The sequence below is a fragment of the Populus euphratica genome, unplaced genomic scaffold (assembly GCF_000495115.2).
Source record: "Populus euphratica unplaced genomic scaffold, PopEup_1.0 scaffold213.1, whole genome shotgun sequence".
NCBI lineage: Eukaryota > Viridiplantae > Streptophyta > Magnoliopsida > Malpighiales > Salicaceae > Populus > Populus euphratica.
The window spans coordinates 948,248-970,408 of NW_011499916.1; the positions used below are offsets into that span (position 1 = coordinate 948,248).

A 22,161-nucleotide genomic window follows, 5' to 3' on the forward strand; every position below is an offset into this window, starting at 1 on the left:
GAATAAACTGGGTTAACTCTTCAAATCAGGTTAATCCGTTAAACATTAGATTTGTATCGTGAAAGTTTGATAATTAAATAGAAAAAAAAAATTGACAGGTTACCCCAGAATTAACTGGGCTAACCCGTTAAACCCGAGATCCGTGTCATAAAAGTCTGATAATTAAATAAAAAAAATTAATATTAAGAAAGTAAATTAGAAAAATAATTAAAAAACAAAAAAAACCAAAGGCATATCCACAAGTTAATTTTTTTTCTTGCATAAAAAATATAAAAAAGGTTAAGATCTAAGAGTGTTAGGTCTTTTCACAAAGATATACCCAATTAAGTGAGTCTGGTTGCAACACCGGACCCAAGAGCATTGGATGTGAATCTGGTTATAAGGTCGTATCATAAAAGTATGATAATTAAATAGATTAATTAAAAAAATTAAAAAAAAAACAATAGGAAAAAAACTAATGATGAAAAAGAAAAAAAATTAAATTAACTGGGTTAACATTTTAAACCAGATTAATCCATCAAACATGGGATGCAAGTCATAAAAGTTAGGAAAAAAATCTGAATTAACTGGGTTAATTCTTCAAACTAAGTTAACTTATCAAACTTGGGATTGATATCATGAAAGTTTGATAACTAAATAGAAAAAAAAAGAAGTTGATGGGTTAACCAAGAATTAACTTAATTAACTCATGAAATCAAGTTAACCAATCAAACCTGGGATATGTGTCATGAAAGTTTGATAATTAAATAGAAATAAATTTAACATTAACAAACTAAACTAAATGAAAAAAATTAATTAAAAAGAAAAAAAACTTTGGGTTACCTTGTCAAACTAGGTTAACCCATTAAACCTGAGATTCGTGTCATAAAAGTCTGATAACTAAATAAAAAAAATTAACATTAATAAAAAAAATTAAAATGGACGGGTTAACCAAGAATTAACTGGTAAAACCAGGTTAACCCATCATACCTGAGATATGTGTCGTGAAAGTCTGATAAACTAAATATAAAGAAATTCAATATTAACAAACTAAAGTAAATGAAAAAAATTAATTAAAAATAAAAAAACTCTGGGTTAAATCATCAGACCAGATTAACCCGTTAAACCTGAGATCCTTGTCATGAAAGTTTGATATCGGGTTAATACAGAATTAACTAGATTAACTCGTGACACCTGAGATATGTGTCATGAAAGTCCAATAACTAAATAGAAAGAAATTTAATATTAACAAACTAAAGTAAATAAAAAAATAAAATCCGGGTTAACTCATGAAATCAAGTTAACCTGTTAAACTCAAAATCGATGTTATAAAAGCCTAATAACTAAATAAAATAAAATAAAATTTATTAAAAAAAAAAAGTGTGCTAATGATCGTGGTTCAAAGTACTTTTTACTAAAAAATATATTAAAATAATATTTTTTTAAATTATTTTTGATATTAACATATCAAAATAATCTAAAAATATAAAAAGATTAATTTTTTTTAAAAAATTCTAAATTTTTAGAAAAGATGTTTTCAACGACATTCTCGAACACTATCCAAGAAAAACATAATGCTTTCACAACAAGGAAAGAAGTGTCCGGAAAATATTAAAAAAAAAACTAAAACCTCTTGAGAGATAACAGTAGTTCCAAATCTATTGTTTTTGTTCACTTAGAAAGTCAATGATTCTTTCTTGAACAATGCCGCGCGGGACGTCCTCGAATATTGTTGTCATATGAATTTTAGTGGGTAACCTTTGAAACTTGTAAGAAGTCGTTGCTTTTACACGAATAAAGCATACTCGTTATGACAACAATATTCGTTATGCTGCTTGTTAAGTTAATATAATTTGACTTCTCTCATAATGTTGTCCATGAATTATCTGATTGAATATAGCAACTTGATCCTTTTTTTTTTCTTCCTGATTCTTTCTTGAACAATGCCGCGCGGGACGTCCTCGAATATTGTTGTCATATGAATTTTAGTGGGTAACCTTTGAAACTTGTAAGAAGTCGTTGCTTTTACACGAATAAAGCATACTCGTTATGACAACAATATTCGTTATGCTGCTTGTTAAGTTAATATAACTTGACTTCTCTCATAATGTTGTCCATGAATTATCTGATTGAATATAGCAACTTGATCCTTTTTTTTTTCTTTCTGGGGGTCTGGCTAACGTTTCAGGGGCGGCAACGTTCAAGAAAGAATCATTGACTTTTCTCTTCCTAAACTGATTCAGAAGGCTCTCAATGATTCTTTCACTTGGCCTGATGTTGGCGGGGCAGCGTTCGCTGAGCCCCCATCCTCGCCAGCAGGACGAGCTTCCTGTGCGTCGAGGCTCGTGGTGGCGGGTTCAGGTTCTTGAGCTGGAACGGGTGGTCCATGGTTTGTTGGTTAGAAGGCTTGTCGTCGTTATTTGGGAATAACATGAGCAAATATTCTCAGAACCGAACTAAAATTACATATTTGAATTCATACGATCTTCTTGGAGCTTAAAAAAAAGAGATAATTTCAGCTTATTTTTATATAGATAATTTATTAAATTTGTATTCTTAAAAAAAAACCACATTTTTACTTCTGTAATGATTTTTTATATGAAAAAAGTTATGTTTTTTTAATATGAAATATTTTTTTAAAAATTAAATACTTCATTTTAAAATAATAATATATATATAAACAGCTGTAATTGTCTTAATTTTGTAAAATATTGTTTAGTAAGTAAATGTGCTTTCGAACGGTCACTTTATCTATAACAATCTATAAAATAGAAGATGTGAATGCGAGAGCCACATATCATATAAAATAGAAGATGTGAATGCGAGAGCCGCGTACATATCATTTTTTTTTATTGGATACAGTTGAGAAATTAAGCCTTCTCCGAGGTTACAGTAAGTTTCACTCCTATAAATATACATGACGAGAAAATAGTATTTTGAGGTATCACAACAATATTCACTAGCATATTTACTAGCTACTTGAAATCAATGGAGTTGATTAACGAGGAAAGTGCTGGTGAGCTGCTTCAAGCTCAAACTCATGTGTGGAATCATTTATTCAACTTCATAAACTCCATGACACTGAAATGTGCCGTTGAACTAGGCATACCAGATGTGATCCAAAAACATGGCAAACCCATGACCCTCTCGGAGCTTGTTACTGCCCTACCGATCCACCCTTCAAAAGCTCAATATGTCCACCGCCTTATGCGTATTCTCGTGCACTCCGGTTTCTTTTCCCAACAAAATCTTAAGCAAGAAGCCTATTCCCTTACCCAATCCACTCGTCTCCTACTCAAGGACAATCCCTGGAGTATGAGAACTCTTTTACTTTTTGTGCTCGACCCAGTTCTGACAAAACCGCATGATTGCTTGAGCACTTGGTTCCGAAATGATGAAGCCTCCGCATTTAGTGTTGCCCATGAAAATACATTTTGGGAGTACGCTGGCCAGGATCCAAGAATCAACAATCTCTTTAATGATGCCATGGCTAGTGATAGCATACTAGCTAGTAAGGTGGTTGTAAGCAAATGTAAAGGCATCTTTGAGGGGGTGAATTCTTTGGTGGATGTAGGGGGAGGCTTAGGAACTATGGCCAAGGGCATTGTTGAAGCATTTCCCCACATGGACTGCACTGTGTTTGATCTCCCCCATGTGGTATCTGACTTGCAAGGCAGCAAAAATTTGAAGTACGTAGGGGGAGATATGTTTCAGGCAGTTCCTCCAGCAGATGCAATTTTACTCAAGGTAAATTAATTTCAATATATATATAAACATCTATTTTAAGTTTTTGTTTGAGAGGTGCTTATATACACACGTCCATCCTTGAGCTTATATTTTGACACATATATAAACTATTCCATTCCTGACCTCTGCATACACATGCATATGAAGATTTATATTCAAAGATGGACGTCATCTCTAACCCAAAACTCTACACTACGGAGTTTTTATATATATGCATCTTATGTTTTCTATTTCCTTTAGGATTTTTTTCCCGTCTTCATTTATTCATGCTACATATCTTATGGCAAATGACAAACAGTTGATACTGCATTGCTGGAGGGACGAGGACTGCGTGAAAATACTTAGACGATGCAAACAAGCAATTATGAGTAAGGGACAGCAGAAAGCTGGGAAGGTGATAATTATAGATATGGTGAGAGAGAACCTGAATGGAGACGAGGGGTCAATTGAAACGCAGCTGTTTTTTGATCTACAATTGATGGTGGCTGCAAGTGGCATAGAGAGAAATGAAAAGGAGTGGGCTAAGCTCTTCTTTGATGCTGGTTTCCTCAATTATAAGATACACTCTGTGCTAGGCACAAGAGCTCTCATTGAGCTTTATCCTTGATAAGATGATCTTAGTAATGTTTTGCTTTTGCTATGCTTAAGTGTGAAAATTCATGATATTATGGTTTTGTGAAAATTCATGATATTATGGGCTTTGTTCAAAATAATATTTATGTGTAAAATAATAAAATTATTGTTGCTGTTACCGTTGTTGTTATTACTACTGTTGTCGTCATCATCATTATTATAATAAATTCTTTATCCTTAATGTTTCATTGTTTCTCACTTAGTGCAACTAAGATGTTTATAATATATCTTTTAAGATTCCAATAATAACAACATCATCTTATTTAGACTCAATTATTTCTTAATAAAATTGAGTCTAAACTCTAGATTAGGAGGAAAAATAAAATTCAAAAAATGCTAAGATAACTTTAAAAATTAAGGTGATAAAGAATATATAAAATCAGGATAAACAATGCAAGAAACTCTTCATTTACCCTTTTTTTTATAATGAATTTTGAAATTAAAACTGATAAAGAATTAATAATGATGATTACTAAAATTGATTTGTAGCATTATTAACTTTGATTAACTGTCATAAAATCAAAATCAAACTTGAATGCTTTGGCTTTAAATTTGATGATTCTGAGTTGAAAAAACTAATATGATTTAAAGAAACTCTTCTTGAAGAAAACTAATTAGATTTATGAGTTGGATTGGACAAAACAATGGGCTAGTAAAAATAATTATTTATGAGCCAAAGATTTATTTTATAATAAACCCAAATTCAAGATTAAAATATGTTAGCAAAAAATAACCCAAAACCAAGACTAAGGACCCAAAATCTGGAACAATGAGCTCGAGCCATAGCTTAGCTGATTTGATCATGTGTCTGTGGGTTAAACCCATACTACTTTGTTAACACTCATTTATAACTCCTCAACCCCACTATACAAACTACAAAATATATTTATATTTTCTTTCCTATGTTGCATAAAGGGTTTTTGATTTTATAAAAACATGTCAACCAATAGTTTCATGAGATCAATTTCTCATTTACACATAATTTATTTTAATTATGTTAATGTTTCGTATTAATGAAGTTTTGTTGAACTCCACTTTTTAGTAAAGATTTGACCTTAAAAGTGAGTGGACTCTTCTTTTACTTTGACCTTATATATGCCTTTGAATCATGTTTTATTAGAACAAATTTTAACAATCCTTCGTATAAATGAAAATTACCCGAGTAGTATAAAAGACTTTAAAATTTATAGGGAGATATAACTACCAAAAATTTGACAAATACAAACAGAATTTATAGGGAGATATAACTACCAAAAAATCGATAAATACAAACAGAACTCGTGATTACTTGGTCATCAAGGCTCTAATACCATGTCAATGAACCATCTCAACCTAAAAGCTTAAGCTATTAGATGAGGTTCAAAGATATGATTTATATTATTCTCTAATATATTGCCCTACACATATAAATAGAAAATATTGGTTAATCAATAGGTTAAGCCTCCTAATTATTCTCAACTTGGTATAAAAGCCTCATGCAATCAGAACTCTTCTTCCTTCTCCCTATAGACTTTGCTGCTATTGCTACCTTTTCCCATCAACAAACCAGTGGTGCAGCCTAGTCGACTAGCCATTCAAAAGTTGTTGCCAATGGTTATTTCTCACACCAGCAACAGCCCTCATCTGCAGAGCAGAACTATGGTTCCTTCTCCCATGTTTCTGCTATCCCTTTTCACATCATAGGGACATCAACTCCATCTATCATTGCATTGTCCAACACTCAACAAGTGGATTCATTGAAGCTTACATACACCAATTATCTCTATTGGGAATACAGATGAAGTTGTATCTTTTTAGTCAAGGTGTTTTTCACTTTGTTGATGGCTTAATGTCATGTTCTCCCTCTCATATTTCTAATACTTTTGATGGTCTTTCTTCAATAGTCAACCCCTCTTTTCTTCGTTGGAAGCAACAGAATCAGCTTATTTTTCAAAGAGCTCTAGAACTATTCACTTTTCAATTGCACTGTTAATTATTGTTCTTTACAAACAAAATCATCGACGGATTGAAAGATTATCGACAGAGCATTTTTGTTGATGATTTTGTTGGTAAATTAATTACCGATGAAATATGTGTCTTACACCGACGGAAAAATTCTGTCGGTAAAACTATTAAATCTTGTAGTGTACTAATTTGATAGATCATCACATCAAGATAGGTTTCTTTTAACTTTGAATATTTCTTAATGAAAAACTATTAGATTTACTCGATTAAATAAAGAACACGATATATTAAACCGTCAACTTGTGTAAACAAATATAATAATATTCACATAGTTTTCTACCTAGATATTTACTTTGGCTCTCATTATTATGTTTGTTTTGGCACTAAACAAATCCTGGATTTATGGATGTTTTATAGAAACTTTCCTTCATTAATGTTCTCAAATAAATAACCATATTTCTAACTTATATATGTGATTTTTCATTAAGAATATTCATTTATACTCTACTTGGTATAGCAATATATAAAAATAAATAAGAGCACAACTCACCCTTTTATTACACTGTAACTACCACCTATTTCATTATAGGAATAAGCAGGAAATAATACTATTTTAATGCCACCAAAAATGTTATATGACTTAGTTTTCTATTTGAACATGGATTTTGAGATACCTAATCAACTAGTTGTTGCCACCATCATTACACTCCTTTTAGCTTTAAAGTTTTTAAATGTATACCCTTTGATGAATTATACAAAAGATCTATCGATAAATCTTTGGTCAATGGGTTTGTAATATTTTACTTTGGATTTTCATAGTTAATGAAAATAATTTCATTTGATAACAAGTATTTAATTAATGATATTATGTCAATAATATATATTTCTAGATTGAGCATTATATATTGCTTCCAACTCAAGACTAGTTGTTGCAATGGACATAAATTACTAGCACTGATTTTGGCTAGCATAGAATATCCTCTAAGCAATTTCAAAGGCTCTCGATTACCTCTTCACTTTTATCAAGAACAATATACTTTGATTGCATCATGTATCTTATGATACAATTTTTTTCTAAGAAGAGTTTTAGGACATAATTACTCCACCAACTGTGATATCTGTTAGTGGATTTTGAATTCTTAGTATTAGATATCTAATGTAAGATCTCACATTGGCGGGTGAGGAGTTGTTGTTGGCTTTATAGTAGTGCTGGTTCCTAACCTGTTGTACACGTTTTGGGGTGTTGGGCTCAGCGATGGGCTTGCATCACCAGAAATAAAACCGTGAAGGTGGAAGACCTAAAATAGATAATATACAGCATGTTGTGCCAGACTGTTACATTTGGTATAAAAGTCGACATTACTACTTGTCCGATGGTATCGACGGGGTTGTCGGGCTCCTTAAAGGGGTGGATTTTAAGATCTCACATCAGCGGGCGAGGAGTTAGTTGCTGGTCTTATTAGTAGTACTGGTCGCTAACCTATTGTACGCTTTTGAGGGTGTCAGGCTCAGTAATGGGCTCGCATCACCAAGAACAAAACTATAAGGATGGAAGACTTAAATCAGACAATATATAACAGGTTGGGTCGGGCTATTACTTCTAATATGCATTATTATACCCTTCTAATACTCTAGGTAACTAGCATAATATTGTCCATAGTTCAATGTGTACTCTAAATATTTGAGTATTAGAGTACCTTTTGTATTGCTTTCAAATGATTCATAATTAGATTATTGGTAAAAAATTTAAAAAAGCAGAGTCATCAGTTGGTTGTTAGTTGTGTTATATGTATATGCTATTGGTAAAAATATTGATATTAAAAATAAAAAATAACTATTAGCTAGAAAAGGGATGTTAAGACTAGGGAGAGAAAGCACTTCGTGCATGGAACATATTGTGCACTCGTGGAAAGTTTGTGTGGACAACCTGGGAACTTCAAAATACATAAAGGTGTGTGTTGGTATAAGATTAAGTGCTACACACAGTGAAAGTACTAGATAGTATGAGTGATTTATTCTAGGAAGATTACACTTTGCAGTTTGTTTACAATCTTCAGCTTCATTCACGATCCAATCTTTCACCTCTCTTTCCTCCCTTTCCCCTAGATCCATTGCATTTTGCCTGCAGAAAAAGGATCAGAAATGTTTGTCCACATATGCAAGATCACCACAGGATGGTTGTTTTCTCTTGAACAACAGATACATTATACCTGATCATGGGATTAAAACCACATGCTGACAGCCATATAAGTCTGCATGTATGATCAGTTTATATAACCCACAAGAAACAAATGCCAGTGATTGGTGGCTTGTTCCAGACTTCGACAAGACTACTAATACCTTGTATGAAGCTATTACTTCACCTTTTCCCCTTGATGAACTTCACAAAAGCCATCACGCGTTGAGTAAGTCATCAAATCTGCAGGGGATGCCCTTAGCAATCATATCCTTTCGACCCCTTCTTGGTAGTGTTTGAAAGTGGAGTTATGTTTGAAGTGGAGTTATGATTATTTTTTAAAATATTTTAAACTTGAAAATACATTAAAATATAAAAAAAAATATTTAAATTTTTCCTAAACCCTATTTAAAATACAATATCAAACGAGGGACTAATCAAGCCTCTTAGAAGAGTGGTGTAACTAAAGGTCTCTAGAATTAAGTTTTTTAAATTATTTCACTAAAAACTTGTATCCTATTCATTGATTAGAATATTATTTTTATTTCAATCATGTAAAATAAAATATTAATTTACATAAGAAAATGAAAATATTAATTAAGAAACATGATCAATTTTGAACCAACACATAATTTGCCAAAAATGATAAATTATCAACAAATAAATCCTTATTATTCTGAATTTAATCTAAAGTCAATGTTGAATTTATTACGAGAAAAAAAATAGTTGTTACATTAACTCTATTTTAGTATTATATATTATCTATCCTCAAGCCTCAATTATTATAAAAGAAGCTTAAAACACCCCCATAACATGAATTTTTCTCTTAAAAAAAATTAAGATCTAAAATAAAATAAAAAAGAAATGAACAATATGTGAATAATAAAACAGTGGTGAAATCTCTTAATGCACAACAAATAAACATGAATTTCCCTTTTTTTTGGGCTTTTTAAGATTAAATTTAGATAATCCAAAATTCTTATACTTTATATAAATATTAATTAGCTTATAATTATTAATTTTTTATTTGAATATGATCAAGCACATCTTATAAGATTTCGTTCTTCAAACTTTCTACCTCCAAAATATAAAAAACACACGCGCTGTATCTCAATAAGATAAAATAAATAAATAAAACAATTGAAATAAGATCAAATTTCCCCGCCAAAATGAAAAATCAAAACCTCTTCCTCTCTCGAATCTCGATGGAGAAAGGTTTCATATCAGGGGACCGATTCACCGAGTCAAGCCAGGCATACTTCTTGACTCACTTACACACGGACCATACTCAAGGCTTGACCTCAACATGGGGAAAAGGTCCTCTCTTTTTCTCTAAACTAACCGCTAAGCTCCTACCTCTCAAGTTCCCTGATTTCAACCTCTCTCTACTTCGCGTCGTCGATCTTCACATCTGGCATTCTTTTTCTCTCATTTCTCCGACCACCGGATCTCAAATCACCACTCATGTCATGGCTCTCGATGCCCACCATTGCCCTGGTAAGCCAATTTTTTTTTATGTTTTCGTTTTTATGCCGGAGCCCACCGGCCGAGTTGGCTTGCTTATTCAATCGCAATGCATGAGATATTTTGGGAATCGATTTCGGAAAAAAGAAATCATTACCTTCTGGAAATCACTTTTTGGATGGTTGGCTATGGAGATTTGATGGGATTGAACTGTAACAGGAGGGGTCATGTTTTTGTTTCGCGGGGAGTTTGGATGCTTGATGTATAAGGGGGATTTTCGATGGAAAGTTGATAGCGAGAGGGCAAAGGATGCGAGGAGTAGGCTACTTAATGTTCTCAAGAATGAGATGGTTGATGTTCTTTACTTGGATAATACTTATTGTAATCCGTCTTATGATTTTCCCACTCGTGAAGTTGCTACTCAGCAGGTAGGATTTACATATTTCTTTTTCACATAGCAATTCTTTCTTTGAGTGTTTTTTGGTAGGTGCTGACGATTAATGTGCATTGCGGAGAATGGATACCGGTTAATAGGGATGAAGCATGGATAAAGAGCTAAATATTGTTGGTGCTGAAAATGAGAAAATATGGTGAGCAATTGATTAGTATTCGTGTCTTAGGAATGGTCATGAAAGTAAGTAGATTTATTTTGAGTTTATGGGCTTGGTGGAGATTACACTGCTTCAAAATAGGAAACAGATCAGTTATACAACTTTTCTTACTGGTTTAATTACTTGGTAATGACAGGTTGTTGATATCATTGCTTCTCATCCGGAGCATGACATCGTTATTGGGATTGATACTTAAGGGAAAGAAGAGCTTCTAATTCACATTTCACGTGTGCTTAACATAAAGGTACGATCATCGTTGATGTTGATGGAAGATTCTAATCTTCTATTTGCATGGATTATGAAGGATGTGTTTCTATAAAGCACAAAACCAAGTTCTTAGCTCAGTTACCATGCCTGTTTATTGTTTTTATTATGATTCTAGGGCACCCACATTTTCTCATCGTTTTACAAGAAAGTAGTTGTTGAATGAAATTTAGTGAGCTACTTGCAAATTACATTTGCGAACTATTTCTGGTTCAGGTTTGTTTTAGCTTTAATTTCCTTTCCTTCTTTGAAGATTTGGGTGTGGCCAGAGTGTTTAAAAACCATGCATCTTCTTGGATTCCATGACACATTCACAACTAAAACTTCTCTAACAAGAGTCAGAGCAGTTCCTCGTTACAGTTTCAACATTGAAACTTTAGAGGGATTAAACACAATGCGGCCAACAAGAGGAATCATGCCATCTGGGCTTCCATGGGTGCTGAAACCTGTTAAAGGAGATGGCAATCTTTTCGGTTCTCTCTTAACTTCTCGTTACAAAAAAAGACATCCATCTGATAAGCTAGACGGTAATTTAGGATATGCTGAAAGGTATCACCAGTAGATGTTTTCAGTTCCTTATTCTGATCACTTATGCTTTGCAGAGATACAAGAGTTTATTGAACTTGTCCAGCCAACTAACATGAAAGGTATTGTGCCTTCATCATCTTGTTACGTTGACCCACTATATTACTTCAGTCGCCTTTGTGGTGTAAACCAACCACCAAAGAGGTTTGTCTACAAGAATGAAAGGAAAAAGGGAGGCAAAAAGAACTTGTTGTATCTTATTTTGAAAGTGGTAATTCTCCCGAGGCAGGAAGGAAAAAAAGCAGGCCAGTAAGAGTGGATTATAAAAGAGTTAATGTAAGCAGAGCGAGCGAATGAAGAAGAGTGCGCCGTGGAGCCAAAATTATGGAAAGTGACTGGTCAGATTAAAAGTGTTAACTTTTGTAATTGGGTGAGCCAAAAAAATACTTGTAGAAATACTTGCAATCGGGCATATATCTGTAGAATTCTGGTATGGGTATCACGTGGTAACGAGAGTTGCTGGAAATGATAATTTGCCCTGTTTTCATTATCTCGAGCTTTACTGTGCAGTAGTTGATGAACTTCATCATGAATTATCAAATATGAGGAGTCCATATCTGAATCTTATTTAGAATGAAAATCACAATCTAGTTTTTCAAGCAGCACATACCACAGTATCTGTGTTCATTGCAATTCTTGTTTCTAATGGATTTTTCCAATTATCTTGATGGAACATGTGGTTGATGTACTTAAGAAACCGAACAAGTGGGATACATTGATCCAATTTCTTCAGGTATTTGGTTAATGCAAAACTTACGGGATTTTGTCTGCTTGTGCACCCCTTATAGATATTTAAACTCTCTCAATTAACATCATTAAGACACACTTAACTGTGAGACTTTCAGTGCAGGTATTCACCTAGCTTTATAAGTGCTTTGCCTCATCTCATTCTGCATGTCGAACTTTACATTATAAGCTGAAAATGTTCATTAGTAGTGTCATGTATTGAAGATCAAGAAATGGGTTGTAGCCCTATTGTTAAGGTGACTTTGGTTTGACGGCAAAGTCAGTACTTCTTATAGTCCACATGTTAGAGAATAATATAAATCATATCCTAGGACCTCATCTAAAAGCTTAAGCTTTTAGGTGAGATGGTTTTTTGACATGGTATCAGAGCCTTGATGACTAAACGGTCACGAGTTCGAATCTCACTATCTCTATTTATTTGATAAAAATTAAGCACAAGGTAATATGAACATGTGTAAGTTTCAAGCTCAAAGGGCTTTCACTTGAGGAGGTGTATTAGAGAATAATATAAATCATATCCTAGGGCCTCACCTAAAAGCTTAAGCTTTTAGGTGAGATGGTTCTTTGACACCACAGTGGGCCAGAACTCAACACACGGTCCACCCTTGAAATGATGCCAAGAAAAATGGCCTCTTAAGTTTGAATTGGTGGTGATTTTGTGTCATGCTGCAGAAACCTGTGAGAAATTCGTGGAATTCGTCCTAATTTTCTTAGGAAAACTCAAAACTTCTGCTACCGTTTTGGAATGCCTTTGCAAGAACCACCTTTTTGGTCATGTTGAGCTGATGGTATCTTAGTTACTTTCTGTCAATGCTGGCTCCAGATATTTGAATGTGGCTGCTGTGCATGCTAGTGCACTTACTCATGTGTGATCCTCTGTTGTTTGCACTTGTTCATGTTGCTGATTCCCTAGTTTCTTTGCTCAACTTTTGTCCTCTCAGTTGCTGTTTTGGCGCTAAAAAACCTTAGATGCTAAAGGATGCAAATGCAACCACATATCCAGGACCACCGTTTTTACTATTACATGTCCATGGTAATCCATGTAGCCATGATACTCTGCCATAAATGGTGTAACATAGTTGATCTTTACACCATGTAATGGTAAAAAATTCGAGAAAAATCGTAGATTAGGAAATATAATGCCAAAGAAAATAAGAGAACTGTACAACTAACCAGGACTTTACCTTTACAATGACCTAAATAAGGGTTTCCTGCAAAGCCTGCCATGCTAAAACATTGAAGTATACTCACGTGGAGTGTTCATTGAGCACTATTATATATTATTCATCAGAATGAAAGCGACTACCTTGTTTGAGACGCGCCGATTCTACTGACTAGCCTCAGTTTCTAGAATCAAGTCATCCTTTTCTTTCTTGTTTGTTGTATGTGACTGAGACATCAAGACTACAAACTGTGGTTAAACAGCTTGCATAATGTTCACGTGGATAAGCATTTCACACCCATTTTCTGCAAGAGAAATGCCATCAATGAAGCCGAGGAGTATGACCAAAAATTGTGTAACTAACAACGTTCAGAACAGACTAAGGGAGGAGGTGAGCATGTGCTGGTGCGTGCATACACTTTCCAAGCATGCATATAATAATAAGTGGAGTTAGGATATTCAGGTGTTGAATAATTTCTCGAATGAATTTAGAATCTTCTATTGTCTGTATTTTTTTCATGTCCTGTTCAAGCATCTTGTATCTGTTGTTCAAAAGAAAACAACCATCATGGATATCAGGTTTGGTGTTTCAGTATAATTTGAGTCTGTGGATAAACATTTCAGATCCGTTTTCTGCAAACATAATGCTATGCATCTAGAAGAAAGAAGAAAAAGAAGGCGAGATATCAGATCATAAGTGGCTTGTTTCACAATGTCAGTTATACCACTTTTATAAGTGGCTTGTTTCAGGCAGGGAGAGTTTTGGAAGCAAAAGAGCTTTTCAAGGATATACGTGCCCAAAGCCATTTCCCAGATTTAATGACCTACTCAACTTTGCTTGATGGCTTAAGAAAACAAGGGTATCTTGATCAAGCGTTGGGACTATTTCGTGACATGCAAAAAAGTTACTTGAAGCCTCATTGATTTGGTGATCTATGATATCACAATCACTGCCATCTGCAGATCTAGGAATCTTAAAGATGTATTGGAGTTGTTTTCGGAACTCAGTCAAATGGCTGCAGCCTGATGCTCGGGTTTGGACTTTAGTAATCAATGGAATTTGCAGAGAGGGATTGCTAGATGAAGCATACAAAGCTTTCAGACTAATGGAAGAGGATGGCCGCCCACAAGATAATTGTTCTTATAATGTTTTTATCTGAGGATTTCTCCAGCACAAAGATCCAAGGGCAGTGCAACTTATCAGTGAGATGAAAAGCCAAGGATTCTCGGCAGATGTGCAAACAACAAAGTTGGTGGTAGATAATTATTGAATCATTTCTTCATTCCACGGTTATCTGTCATGGTGCATTTCTGCATGGAACGCTACCCCTTCATCCTTTTTCTTCTTGGTTTTTGAATCTTTTGTTCTGATCATTTGGAAGTCAAGATGATGTAGTTGTTTGAAAGAAATGTGAATATAATTGGTTGTTATATATATTTACACTAAACTGAATTATATTATATGAGAATTTTATATAAAAAAATAATTTATGTTTATAGAAAGAATAACAAAATGGTTGTTTAAGGAATTCTTAAACTTGAGATCATTATATTATCCTATATAAAAATATTATGCTATGATCCTATTATATGTTATCTTAATCAAAATAATGAAAATAAAAACATAAAATATAATATGAACCATATAAAAGTATTTGAATGATTAAGAGAAGATTTATCATTCTAGATGAATTTGAAAAAAAATGTTTCATCTATTCTTAAGAAATTCTTGGTTAAGATGGAATGAGATTTGAAAAGAATCTCAAATTTTAATCAAACAATCAATGACTATTATATAAAAAATAAATATGGTTTAACATGACAGATATACTCCATGTTTTAATGTTAAATCAGAATATTATTGATAAAAAAATATTAATTGTACTAGAAAATTAATCACTGAAAGGTTAAGTTAAACCATTAATGATTTTTCTAATATTGAGGGGATCATGACATTTTACTAGATGATACACTGAATTTTCAAATATAAATTAATCAATTGTTAGATTGATAATAAATTAAATTGTTTGACTTATTTAATTCTATTTAATTATAATTATAATTTATATTTGGGTCAACATATTAACAACCTAATGAGTTATATATATTAAGAATTATTAATAAAAAATTAAACTGTGATGATTTAATTAAGTATGATTTGATTAAAATATATTTTAGAAATTAAAGACTAGAATATAATTAATATAGAGATTATATTTTTAGATTTAGAAAAAATCAAGTAAGGACTTGATTGATTAAATTTTTAAAATTATTCTTAAATGATATATGCATATTATTTAAGGAAAAAATAAAGATTTTATTATTTATAGAGTTTTTAAAATTCCCTGTAAATATAAAACTAAGCATATTATTTTGTAAGTGAAAAAGAGGAGAGGTTGTCTATTACATAAAAATACTTCTCTTGAAATTTATGAGATTTATCACGGGTGGTTCATATGAATTACTTTTGAAAACTAGATACTTAAACAACTTTTGATTTGCAACTATCTAATCTTTAAGAAATTATTCAAACCCAAAGAAAATCAAGGTAATAAATCTTTAAAAAACTTAAATCTTTCTAAAATAAATTTTAGAAACTCCTAAATAATTTTTTTTCATAGTTTTCGCTACTTATATAATAATATATAGGAAATCAATAGTTGTGTCAGAACCTTTATTAGATAATAAAAGTGATTGATTGTTGATTATAAGTTTTAATTGTTATTGGTGTTAATTTTAAATTAATTTTATATGAAAAAAATAATTTTTAAAAAAATAATTCTTCTCTTTTGATTTTGTTTTCAAAAATAATTTGATTATTGTTCCGGTAAATTTCTCCAAATCTTCTTCCTTGTCGACGAGGATAAGGTGAAAACGAAGTCAAGACTGATCCAATTTTCAACCTTCTAGAAAGGATTATTTTTAGTCTTCTTGATGTTCTCTCTTTTGGTTTACATGACCAAGTGCGGTCTTGCTTCTCGAGCCCTAATTAAAACAATTGGGTGACTCCTCTTATTTTGGGCATGACCTCGAACCTTCAAACTAAAGCAGAGAAGACCGGCTGTAATTTTCTTTTATATATATATATATCAAAATAATATTATTTTTAAAATATTAATAAAATTTTAATCGATTTTTAATCAAATCAAATTAGATTAATTTTTTTATTACTCAATTTAAATTAATTTAAACTCAAATCATTTAAACTCAAATCATCTGAGTTTCTCGATGTGTCTATCATGTAGGTGTGATAAGCAAAAAAATTAAAAAACTAATTAATTGATAAAATAAAAAATAAAATAATTAAAAAATTAAACCATGAAAAAACCAATTAAATCTTTTTGAATATTTAAAAAAATATTCAGTTTAATTTGGTTTTATAAGCTTCAAACTGAAAAACCAAACCAAATCGAAAAAATCAAATTAAATCCAAACCAAACCCATTAGAAAAATTAAAAAAAACCCAAATAACAATATAGTTTTTTATTTTTAATATAAAATAACCGAATCAAATCAAAGCCAAACTTAACCAAGCGAAACTGAAACCAAACTGAATAGAATCAAAATTGATCATTTAGATTTTTTTTAATATAAAATAACTAAACCGAATCGAAAGCAATTAGTTTGAATTAATTTTAATATTATTTTTATATTTTATAAAATTTTAATTTGATTGTTTTTTATAAATAAAAACTAAACTAAAATAAAAATAATTATTCTTACAACCATGCATCATGAAAGACTCGAGCAAAGGAAAAACATTTTTTCATTAAACATGCAATGAAGACAATTTTTTATCATAAAAAAATCACCCAAGGCAACAATATATTTTATTTATGTTAATGAAAGTGATTGGAGCGAGTTTTCCACATGGCAAATGAGATGTATTGTTTTACTAATCAACTAGTGTTATTTATCTAATACTTAATATCACACATTCATAATAAAATATTCTAATCAACAATTTGAACCATTATTATCTTTAAAATCCGTTTTACATGATTTTTGACTTCTGAAACCGTCGATTTTAACTCTGAATTACAATTTAATATTATCTTTTCATAAATAAATTATCAAAAAAATTTGAGTTAAATTGATTAAAAGTATGTTTGACAAAATAAAATAAATTATATTAACGTTTTTTTTGGTTTCTTTAAGAGAATTGATTAAAGTAAAATTTGATTTTGATTTTATATAATTTTTTTATTTAAATCAAATAATTATTTCTAATCAAATGTATTTATAAATCTTCAAGAGTTAAGAGTTAAGAAATGAAATTTAAATACCTTCAACAGAATAATGATGAAAACCAATTCACAAACAACAATATCAAGAAATTAATAGCCAATGGTAAATATTAATATGAAATAATATTTTACAAGAGTTCTTGACTATGTAACCTTTCTTCCATGTTGACCAACCTTGAGTCCCCAGTCCTCTCTCTGGTCATGACGAACCATTAATTGTCTTTCACATCATTCAATTTCGATCTCTTGAAGGTCGCAAGATGGGACTTTGAATTTTGAAATTAATAGCCAATGGTAAATATTAATTGACTTTTTTATCATAAAAAATCACGCGTCCTCTGCATCTCAAATGATAAAGGGTGTCTTGGGAGTTTAGGTGAGGTTTATATATATATATATTAAAATAATTTTTTTAATTTTAAAAAATTATTTTCGATATCAACTTATTTAAATGATTTAAAAATATAAAAAAATTTGCTAAAACTCTGTTTCAAAGGTGATCATTTTTTGTCTAGTTTTATTTTTATAAAAAGCTAGTCAAATCAAAATAAAAAATGAACTGAAACTAATTCAAACCGGTCAGTTTTGATTCAGTTTAATTTAATTTTTAGGAAAAAATCAATTTAAATTAGTTTGGTTTTTCAATTTGGTTCTGTTTTTTCTAATTTAACTCGATTTGGCTCGATTTTTTTCCTGTTTGACTCTATTTTTTATTTTTTTATTTAAATTTAATTTAATTTAATTCGGTTTAATTTTTTCAGTTCAAACTCATAAATCATAACCACTCAATTTGAAAACAGTCAATTTTTTCAAAGTTTTAATCAATTTTTTTGGCAGTTCAATTTTCTTGATTTAATCAATATTTTAGCTTTTTTCTCACTGCTGCAAATGCAGTCAAAAGGACACCACCGAATATTTATTAAAAGAAGAAATACGAGACACATATTTACCCATTAATTTGTCATTTTCGTTTCAATGAATGCATCAACCACCGCATGTAAATAATTATAAATGAAAAAATTTGATAGATATTGAAATATAGGTTTAACTTTAATTTTAATATATGTAAATAATTTGGATTTAAATGAAAATTGATTGAGAATATTATATGGTAATAAAACAAATAAATAAATGATGGGGAGATGGCATGAGGAAAATCACGCTGAATGTGTCCAAAAGAAAGCTCGGTTGACTTATGGTTCAAAACAACAGCCTTTGAAGTTTCTTTGGCAGATGCTTACGTAGCATATTGAAACCAAGTCTTGTTTTCTCTCTTCCAGACTCTATTAAACTAGCTGTAGTGTGCATTCTTGCACCTCCAGCATCTCAATCTTGCCTGCAAAATTCTGTGGCAGCAGCCATGGATGTCCTAAACAATCCATGGATCATGTTTTTTGTTATCTTTTTTTTTTATCCTCTCAACTCCCATGTCTCCCTTGGAGCTGATACAATCTCTGTAAACAGTTCTCTCTCTGGAGACCAAACTATTGTCTCAGCACGAAATGTCTTTGAACTTGGTTTCTTCCATCCAGGTAACTCTTCAAACTACTATATAGGCATGTGGTACTGTAGAGATAAAGTGTCTGAACAGACCATAGTTTGGGTAGCAAACAGAGACACACCTGTTTCTGATATATTGTCTTCAGAGTTAAGGATTTCTGGCGGTAATTTAGTTCTCTTTAATGAGTCCAAGATCCCAATTTGGTCCACAAATTTGAACTCTAGTAGGTCAAGTTCTGTGGAAGCAGTTCTTGGTGATGATGGAAATCTTGTTTTGAGAGATGGGTCTAATTCATCAGTGTCACCACTATGGCAGTCTTTTGATTTTCCAGCTGATACATGGCTACCTGGTGCCAAGGTTGGATTGAACAAAATCACCAAAAGGAACACGCTTCTCATTTCATGGAAAAGCAAAGATAATCCTTCACCGGGTCTTTTCTCTCTTGAGCTAGACCCAAATCGGAGTCGATATTTGATCTTTCGGAATAGGTCTAAACACTATTGGGATAGTGGATCATGGAATGGACAGATTTTCAGCTTAGTTCCTGAAATGAGATCCAACTATATTTACAACTTTAGTTATGTTAACAATACTAATGAGAGCTTTTTCACCTATTCATTGTACGATGAAACTCTCATATCTCGGTTTGTGATGACGGATGGAGGACAGATTCAGCAAAAATCATGGTTGCAGAGTACCCAGCAATGGTTTTTGTTCTGGTCTCAACCAAAGACGCAATGTGAGGTTTATGCTTACTGCGGGGCTTTTGGAAGCTGTAATGAGAATTCACAGCCTTTCTGCAACTGCTTGACAGGTTTCAACCCGAAAAAAAGGGAGGACTGGAATTCGGAGGTTTTTTCTGGTGGATGTGAGAGGGCATCAAATCTGCAGTGTGGGAATTCTAGTGTTGTTAGTGGGAAGAGTGACAGATTTTTCTCGAGAAACAATATGAAGTTGCCTGAAAATCCACAGACAGTGGCAGCCAGGAGTGCAGAGGAATGCGAATCCACTTGCTTGAGTAACTGCACTTGTACTGCCTATGCTTATGAAGGCAGTCTGTGCTCAGTTTGGTTCGGCGATCTTTTGGATATGCAACAACTTGCAGATGACTCCAATGGAAACACTATCTATATCAGGCTTGCAGCATCTGAGTTTTCAAGTTCGAAGAATTATAAGGGGATAGTTATCGGTGGTGTTGTGGGCTCAGTGGTTATAGTGTCTCTCTTTGGCCTTGCTCTGTTTGTATTTTTGACGAGGAGGAAAACAGCCAAAACGGGGAAAGCAGTAGAAGGTTCACTGATAGCTTTTGGGTACAGAGATCTACAGAATGCGACAAAGAATTTCTCAGAGAAATTGGGAGGTGGAGGTTTTGGTTCTGTTTTCAAAGGGGTGTTGCCTGATACGAGTGTCATAGCTGTGAAGAAGCTCGAAAGCATCATCCAAGGAGAGAAGCAATTCCGCTCAGAAGTGAGCACAATCGGGACAATCCAGCACGTCAATCTTGTTCGCCTTCGAGGGTTCTGCTCGGAGGGTAATAAGAAGCTGTTGGTCTATGACTACATGCCGAATGGTTCTCTTGATTCCCATCTTTTCTCTCAGGACTCAAAAACGGTCTTCGACTGGAAGACTCGGTACAGTATTGCTTTGGGGACAGCTAGAGGATTGAATTATCTCCATGAGAAATGCAGGGATTGTATCATACACTGCGATATAAAGCCTGAGAACATCCTTTTAGACGCTCAGTTTTTCCCTAAAGTGGCAGATTTTGGCCTGGCGAAGATTGTCGGCCGGAATTTTACAGGGTGCTAACAACCATGAGAGGGACAAGAGGTTATCTTGCACCAGAGTGGATTTCAGGTGTGCCTATAACTGCCAAAGCAGACGTTTACAGTTATGGAATGATGCTTTTTGAAGTTGTATCAGGAAGGAGAAACTCTGAGCAATCTGAAGATGGAAAAGTGAAGTTCTTCCCAAGTTATGCTGCAAGCCAAATCAATCAAGAGCATGGTGAAATGCTTAGCCTATTGGACCACAGGTTGGAGGGCGATGCTGATCTTGAAGAGCTAACAAGAATCTGTAAAGTTGCTTGCTGGTGCATCCAAGATGATGAAGCCCAACGGCCATCAATGGGTCAGGTAGTTCAGATCCTCGAAGGGGTTGTGAACGTGAACCCACCTCCGGTTCCAAGATCTCTCCAATTGTTTGTTGACAACCAGGAGAGCATAATTTTCTTCAGAGACTCATCCTCTAGCCAAAGTTCACAGGCACAGAGCCACACCTCCACTGCTTCTTCTCAGATCAAGAGCCCCACATCAAACACAAGTTCCAAGTCTTAAAAAAGAGAACCAAGAAGGCATTTCTAGAAATCGGGTTTGAGTAACTGTAATGCTGCAGTCATGTATGAGAATGCAAGAGTCCTGGGTGATTGTACTAGTTAAAATTATCCTCTTTAAATGGTTTGCATATTATTTGAAAGCTAATTTCAGAATATTTCTGAGAATGGAAAAAATGCTATGGCTGCTACTGTTGTGAAATCTGCTTCTTAATATATTTTATGTTTCATGCTTCATGACATCAACTTCAGCTTGTAACTGGTTTTTGAGATATGTCGACACAGCTAAATATATACACAATCTTTGACAAGGGCAACAGCGGCTGTTGGCAAGTCTAATCAGACCATTTCATCATCCTCAGTCCACATCTTACAAGCCTTTAGCCAATCTAATAATTATATTTAATTTAATTTTCGGCTGTATTTATTTACTAGAAAGTAATTTTTTTTAAATAAATTCTAAAAAAAAAATTATTTTCTAATTTTTTATAATGTAATGAAAAATAAATTAAAAAACAGCTTTCAATGTTTGGTTATGTTATGAAAAATGAGCTAAAAAATAAATTATTAATATTTTATTTTTTTCAAGTCTATTAAAATAATAAGAAAAAAAATATTACAAATTAAATTGTTAAATGAGAATGAAATTGAAAAAAATATAATTTCATAAATTATCTCAAATAAAATAAAGAATAATCAAAATAATAGAGATCAAAAATAAAAAATTAAAAAAAATAAGATAAAGAAATTAAAATTATAATAATCAATA

At 32.5% G+C, this 22,161-nt stretch overlaps 2 protein-coding genes and 2 pseudogenes across 2 annotated transcripts in view; all 4 read left to right on the plus strand.

Annotated features, from left to right (window-relative positions):
• The window catches only part of LOC105134656 (trans-resveratrol di-O-methyltransferase-like), a 12,687-nt gene extending 8,284 nt beyond the window's left edge, over window positions 1–4,403 (plus strand). Inside the window, exons 2-3 of the mRNA XM_011039140.1 lie at window positions 2,964–3,726; window positions 4,025–4,403. Coding sequence (XP_011037442.1) covers window positions 2,968–3,726; window positions 4,025–4,333 — 1,068 coding nt within the window. The 5' untranslated portion in view covers window positions 2,964–2,967 and the 3' untranslated portion in view covers window positions 4,334–4,403. The remainder of the gene's footprint in view (window positions 1–2,963; window positions 3,727–4,024) is intronic.
• Window positions 4,404–9,605: 5,202 nt separating this feature from the next.
• Window positions 9,606–11,890, plus strand: LOC105134654 (5' exonuclease Apollo-like; annotated as a pseudogene).
• Window positions 11,691–14,574, plus strand: LOC105134653 (putative pentatricopeptide repeat-containing protein At1g12700, mitochondrial). Its single transcript, XM_011039137.1, has 4 exons — window positions 11,691–11,773; window positions 13,624–13,703; window positions 14,063–14,172; window positions 14,276–14,574. The coding sequence occupies exons 2-4, from the start codon at window positions 13,629–13,631 to the stop codon at window positions 14,337–14,339; spliced, it is 249 nt and encodes an 82-aa protein (XP_011037439.1). The 5' UTR covers window positions 11,691–11,773; window positions 13,624–13,628; the 3' UTR covers window positions 14,340–14,574.
• Window positions 14,575–18,779: 4,205 nt separating this feature from the next.
• LOC105134652 (G-type lectin S-receptor-like serine/threonine-protein kinase At2g19130) lies at window positions 18,780–21,703 on the plus strand (annotated as a pseudogene).
• Window positions 21,704–22,161: the final 458 nt, after the last annotated feature.

Bases quoted from the DNA above. Each gene is read 5' to 3' on its own strand.
- LOC105134653 (XM_011039137.1), top strand. From the start codon at position 13,629: ATGCCATCAATGAAGCCGAGGAGTATGACCAAAAATTGTGTAACTAAC. The intron at 13,704-14,062 runs GTGAGCATGTGC...GGCTTGTTTCAG, and splicing joins AGAACAGACTAAGGGAGGAG to GCAGGGAGAGTTTTGGAAGC. The intron at 14,173-14,275 runs GTATCTTGATCA...TGCCATCTGCAG, and splicing joins GATGGCTTAAGAAAACAAGG to ATCTAGGAATCTTAAAGATG.